Genomic DNA, 6,766 nt, shown 5'->3' with positions numbered 1-6,766 from the left:
TACTCACTGCTGATGGCTTCCCTTTCCTTTTCCCAACAATTCAGCGGTGTCACATCCTGAGGGGGGACGGAAGCTCAGAGTCACCTCTGTCCTCCTCCACTTCTCACCCTGGCACACAACGGCCTCGTGTGCTCTGCTGGCCCTTGGGATTGAAATCTCTGCAGGTATTGGTGAAATTATTTTGTATTTTCCTTGCTTTTGGCTTTCCTTCTGCTGGTGAAACCAAGCACAGCATTTCCTGCTGCTGCCAAACAAAGCTCAAGCCCAGAATGTGGCTCCACACACAGCAAAGGGCGATAAAAAATATTGTCAACTGAGACAACTCAAATCTACTTTTCCCATCTAAATGTTTTTTTTATTCATGACACCCGGGGGAGAAGGTGAATCCCAGCAGGACAAACACCCTCTTTTTCTCTAACACACATTTCCAGGGAGTATTTCTAGCAAGGAAAAAGAGACAAACACAGGAATTTACATATTTTTTTCCTTAAAAACAAGACCCAGGCAGACAATGCTGCTCTTCTTTTCTTTTCACTCTGCTCTTGTGCTCTTTTTACTCTAACCTTGCAATGAAAATTGCTCCTGAAAAGCCACTTCCTGCTCGGGGTGAGCTTACAGCTGCTACAGAGGTTGCAATTATTCTCTTCAAACTGTTTGGGGGTTTGGTTTTAGTTTCATTAAAGATTTCAACAGCTCAGCAGCAGGATGTGCCTGTGTGAGTGACCAGTGAGTGGGAATTGGTTCTGGATTGGGATGAAGCACATTTTTAAAATTGCAGCATTTAAGTCTCTTGAATTCAATTCTTTCTTCCAAACTTTTCAGGCATTTCATGGCTAATTTCCATTAAAAAACTGCAATTTGACTGTGGGAGAAGTGGGGGATGAATTCCCAGAGCAGCACTGAGTGGCAAAGGCCACAGATTTCTATCACCAGTCTGTTTTTCTGACAAAGACCAGATTTATACCAAACAATGGAGATCCCTCATAAAGAAAAGCCCCAAACAGCAGAATAACAACTTCTGTTTGAGTGTTAAACTGGCAGCAAAGACAGAGCTTTGGAAGTTGTTTTTACTCTCAGCTCGCAAAAACTCAGCAGATTATTACCCTTAAATAGAAATATGTGAAAAAATATAACTATAAATAGAAATATATATATATAAAATACATATAAAAGATACATAAAATCTTAAAAATATGTTTTAAAAAATCTAAATACATATAAATAATTCCAGGCTAAGCCACAAGAATGGTCTGAGGAGCACATACATACCTACAGTGAACCACAATGGGTCCAGCATGGGCAGGATTCAAGGTCTTGACTTTTTTCAGGAATTTCAGCATGCCAATAGGTGTGAAAGGCACCCCAAAATCCGGCCAGCTGGTGAAGTGGAGCTGTGTGACCAGCCTTGGAGCTTTGCATCCCTCCTGGAGCTGCAGGAATACCCAGATTCTCAGTGTCACATCTCATTTTTCATGTTGGTTTTGTATTTTTAGCAGTTGATAATTATTGGGGTTTTTTAAAATATTATTTAAGTATATAGACAGTATTAGTTATTTTACAGATATGTTTGAGTTGTTTGTATTGTTAGTTACAAAACCAAAAATATTAGTTATTGTTTGATAGTTATAGCTATTTTTGTAAAAGGTAAATGTACAACATTTATTTATGTATAATTTACATTTATTTATGTATAATACATATATGTATTATTTATATGTATATAATACAAGATGTATTATTATATGTAAATAATACATATCTGTATTATTTATGTATAAACAGCAAAGGGCGATATATGTATAATACATTTATTTATGTATAATATTCTATATTTTGCAAAAGTCGAAACTATAATATAGTTAAAACTATAATAAATATAAAATAATTTAAAATAATAGTTAAAACTATAATACATTTATTACACTGGTCATAAATGAAAATATAATTAATAAATGATGTTGTGAGAATCCAAGTTCCACAGGGGCAAGATCACAACTATTATATTAAAAGCAGTTAAAAGTGATTACAAATATATTAAAATCCTCATGATTAACGATGGTAAAAGTGAATTTACAATAGCAAAACGAAAAACCACACAGTTATTTAGCCTAAATCACTATGTAGTTGTTTTAAAAGAAGTTAGAAGTGACTATAAATATATTAAAATCCTTGTGATTAACAATTGGTAGAAGTTAATTTACAATAGCAAAACCAACAACCACACAGTTTTTTAGCCTAAATCACTATGTGGGTGTTTTAAAAGTAGCTAGAAGTGATTACAAATATATTAAAATCCTTATGATTAATAGATGGTAAAAGTGAATTTACAATAGCAAAACCAACAACACACAGCTATTTAGCCTAGATCACTATGTGGTTTTTGGCTAAAAATCAGCCCAATTTCTGAAATTCTGATTTCTCAAAGAGCCTCAATTCCTTGCAAGGAACATTTGAGGTTTTCTCCATCCCCCAGGGCAGAGGGAAGGCCGGGAGCAGCCGGGGCCTCACCGAGTGCACGCAGAACTTGCGGATGGTGTAATCCACCAGCACCATGGAATCCTCCACGGACACACGGACACTGCCGTACGTCCAGCAGCCCTGGTCAGGCCAGTACTGGAAACACTTCTCCTGCACAAAAACATGGAATTTCAGCGCCAAACACGGGGAACTTCAGAGCCAAGCACGGGGAATTTCACAGCCAAACCCAGGGAATCTTAGAACCAAACCCAGAGAATTTCAGAGCCAAGCGTGGGAAATTTCTCAACTAAACCCAGGGAGCTTCACAACCAAACCCACAGAATTTCAGAGCCAAGCACAGGCAACACATAGAGTTTCAGAACCAAACCCACGGAATTTCAGAGCCTAACACAGGGAACTTCAGAGTCAAACCCAGGGAACTTCAGAGCCAAAACCACAGAATTTTAGAACCAAACCCAGGGAATTTCAGAGCCAAACACACGGAATTTTAGAACCAAACTCTGGGAATTTGACAACCAAGCCCCAGGAATTTCAGAGCAAAGCATGGGGAATTTCAAAACTAAACCCAGGGAATCTCAGAATCAAACCCAGGGAATTTTAGAACCAAACCCAGGGAATCTTAGAACCAAAACATGGAATTTCAGAGCAAAGCACAGGGAATTTCAGAACCAAAACCAGGGAATTTCAGAACCAAGCACAGGGAATCTCAGAGGCAGACCCAGGGAATCTTGGAACCAAACCCACGGAATTTTAGAACCAAACCCACGGAATTTCAGAACCAAGCAAAGGGAATCTTAGAACCAAACCCAGGGCATTTCACAACCAAACCCAGGGAATTTCAGAGCCAAGCATGGGGAATCTCAGAACTAAGCCCAGGAAATTTCAGAACCAAACCCAGGGAATTTCAGAACCAAGCACAGGGAATTTCAGAACCCAACCGAGGAAATCTTAGAACCAAACCTGGGGAATCTCAGAGCCAAACCCGGGGGATTTCACAGCCAAACCCAGGGAATTTCACAGCCAAACCTAGGGAATTACACAGCCAAACCCAGGGAATTTCAGAGCAAAGCACAGGGAATTTCAGAGCAAAGCACAGGGAATTTCAGAACCAAAACCAGGGAATCTCAGAGCCAGACCCAGGCAATCTCAGAGCCAAACCCATGGAATTTTAGAACCAAACCCACAGAATTTCAGAATCAAGCAAAGGGAATCTTAGAACCAAACCCAGGGAATTTCAGAACCAAATCCAGGGAATTTCAGAACCAAACCCAGGGAATTTTATCACCCTGACTTTGCTTTCCCTGCCACGCTCTCCTAGCTGGCTCCAGAGAAGGTGAGCACAGCTGGGAGTGTGCAGAGCTCCTTATCTGGCACAACTTCAGCACCCTGCTACTGCTTCTTAAACTGATGCAGAGAAGGTGAGAACAGCTTTGAATTGTTTTTTTAACAACTCAGACCCCACAGCTTTTGTTTCAGTTTGGCAGCTTTGTTACAGGGTGTCCAACTGTGGGGTCTGTGGGGTTTTCACTCTGATTTGGAGCCTTAGCTGCAGACACTGAGAAATTCAAAGCAGTTCTGCTTTGGAGCCATCAGGAATATCCAGATTTAACAGTTCTGGCTTCTCCCACTGGGAATTGTCCCTCATGGCCTGGCTTTGCTGTTTGAGCTTCATCAAGCTGCAGTGAAAGTGCAGGAAAATCAAGACCAGGAGGAAAACAAGGAATGCCCATCCTCAGGGGAGGAGGGGGGCACAGGAAGGAACAGCAGCACCCTCACAACACAGAAGCCTTCATCTTTCTTTGTTTAGTTGACAAACTGTGCATTTTGAAACCTAGCACTCAGGAAAATGAGCCGAGTTTTTATCTTCCTTCCTAATCAATCCCATCCAGAAGTGCTGCCTTACACTGGGATAAAACCACAGGAGTTTTCCTTTGGCCCTGGGCTATGCAGGACACAATTGTCCATCAGAACTTTCTCCCTGAGATCACCTGACATAAATGAGTATTTTAGAAATGAAAACTGCATTTTGGAGCAGAAACTCAGCTGTGCAGGGCAGGAAGTGGTGAGAAATGCACCTGGTCAGACCGTGAGCAGCCAGGACTGCTCTTGGAGCACAGGGGACATCCAGAGCAGGGTGAAAGCTCCTTACCTCCTTTCTTTCTTTCAGGTTGGTCAACATGACAATAACGGCTGATTTCTGCTCCCAGATCATCCTCCAGAAGTCATTGACTGTTTCCTGCTTGGGTCCTGCAGACAGAACAGGGAACTGCTCAGGACAGGGGCTGGATGGGGCAGATCCCAGAGCAGTCCCACAGCCTGCCCTGGGCACCCACCCACAGCTGTGTCTGCTACACCTGCACAGCTTTGGAATCTACCAAATTTCTATATTTATGCACTAAATAACCCCCGCTCTTGTCTTCTTTTACATCATCATGAACCCAAATCTACATTTTCAGAAGGAATCTCCTCTCTTGAAATACACAGAATCACAGAATGGTCTGAGTTGGAAAGGACTTTAAAGATCATTTAAATCATTTAATAATTTACTTTTTACTCCCTGCCATGGCAGGGACACCTCCCACTGTCCCAGGTGCTCCCAGCCCCAGTGTCCAGCCTGGCCTTGGGCACTGCCAGGGATCCAGGGGCAGCCCCAGCTGCTCTGGGCACCCTGGGCCAGGGCCTGCCCACCCTCACAGGGAACAATTTATTCCCCAAATGCCATCTAAATCTACCCCTTGTCAGCTTAAAGCCATTCCCTGTATCCCATCCCTCCATCCCTTGTCCCCAGTCCCTCCCCAGCTCTCCTGGAGCCCCTTAGGCACTGGAAGAGTCTCTAACACATTAAATCTTAAATTATTATTTAATCTTTTAACTACTTTAACTACTGTTTCCAGCAAAGAGGGTCAGGAGGGGGAAATGAGCCCCTGCCAGAGCAGAACCTACAGAACTGCCTGGAGGCAGCTGCTCACCTCACACACATCTCAAGTTCATTTCAGCCGTAACCTCCAAACCCAGCGTCCCCCTGACCACCACGTGCAGCTAAAAACAACCTCTCCACCACATCTGTCATTAAATGTGCTCAGCCCTGAGCTATAGAGAAGAGAGAAATGAGAAGGAGTTACCTTGTGCTGCTATAAATTTATTCTTTTCTTTGTAACCCTGTGGAAATAAATGCCACAGCAGTTAGAAGGTGAAAGGCCGAGGTGTGCTAGCAGAGAATTACTTCTTTAATGGCCAAAGTTTGGCCAGCTGTGGGCAGCCCTCAACTCACATCTATGTATGATGCATTGATGTAGTCTGAAGGTGGGACTCCATCAATTTGGGTCAAAATCACTCTGGAATGATCATCTGAAAGAAAAGAAGGGCATTGGCCAGTTAGTAAATGTGAAATACGGTATTTCCTTGCAAGCAGGAGGGCTGGAAAGGCACAGAGTTCCCAAACACAGACAACATGAACAGCATTTCTGACCAGTGAAATTGTTATTTGAGTGTTTGCAGCACGTGAGCAGCACCAGCAGCCTGCTCAGTGCCAAAATGAATTGTCTGGTTTAAAAGAAAAGCGAATGGCTTACATGGCAGGATGTTGGGGTATCTGTTCTTCTCCCTGTTTTCCTCCTTATTTGCCATTTCAAACGTTCCCTGCACATATCCAGACGTTAATGACTGAAAAAAACCAAAAGATACAGAGTCAATGTGTTAGAAAACAAGTGACTTTGACTGCACACAGCTTAGGGAAAATTTGCATCCAACAACACTAAATATATTTCAACTTTTTCCCCCAGTAACTTTAATTCCTCTCTATCCTGGCAGGTTTGACTCCAGACAAGGAGTTCAGCAGCTGGGGAGAGAGCAGGAATCGTTTCCCTCCGAGATCACGGTTGTTTAGCAAATTGTTCAACTCGGAGCTGCTGCCTGGAGCTGCCATCTGCCACGGTGACTCAGAGCCACTGAGGGCAGCCACCGGGGCTGGGCTGAGCCACAGGAACAGGGCTGGGCTGAGCCCTTCATCCACTGCTCAGGGCATCACAAATCCAACATCCTGCTCAGCTCTGCACGTGAGGGCCCAGCCCTGGGTGGAAAGGAGGAAGGGAAAATAAATTATATAATAAATAAATAGAAATTTATTATATTAGTTGTTATATTATAATAAATAATAGCAATATAAATATACAAAGAATATACAATACAAATTATATATTTGTCATATTATAAATAATGATAATATAATAATAATCTTATAATATTATAATTCTATATTATTAGAATATGCTATATTATATTAATTATA

The 6,766-nt window shown here is 42.1% G+C and overlaps 1 protein-coding gene across 2 annotated transcripts in view; it reads right to left on the bottom strand.

The window, feature by feature from the left end:
• Window positions 1-6,766, bottom strand: part of PTPRE (protein tyrosine phosphatase receptor type E) — a 33,181-nt gene that overhangs the window by 14,068 nt on the left and 12,347 nt on the right. The window contains exons 5-10 of one of the 2 annotated variants that reach the window (XM_005424513.2): window positions 6,051-6,141; window positions 5,750-5,826; window positions 5,601-5,637; window positions 4,628-4,725; window positions 2,509-2,628; window positions 1,270-1,430 (exon numbers count right to left, since the gene is read on the bottom strand). In XM_005424513.2, the coding sequence (XP_005424570.1) occupies window positions 1,270-1,430; window positions 2,509-2,628; window positions 4,628-4,725; window positions 5,601-5,637; window positions 5,750-5,826; window positions 6,051-6,141 (584 nt within the window). The remainder of the gene's footprint in view (window positions 1-1,269; window positions 1,431-2,508; window positions 2,629-4,627; window positions 4,726-5,600; window positions 5,638-5,749; window positions 5,827-6,050; window positions 6,142-6,766) is intronic. The other variant, XM_031059895.1, reaches the window with a different exon arrangement.

Source organism: Geospiza fortis, unplaced genomic scaffold (genome assembly GCF_000277835.1).
Source record: "Geospiza fortis unplaced genomic scaffold, GeoFor_1.0 scaffold452, whole genome shotgun sequence".
Classification (NCBI taxonomy): domain Eukaryota; kingdom Metazoa; phylum Chordata; class Aves; order Passeriformes; family Thraupidae; genus Geospiza; species Geospiza fortis.
This window is presented reverse-complemented; position numbering and strand designations above follow the sequence as displayed.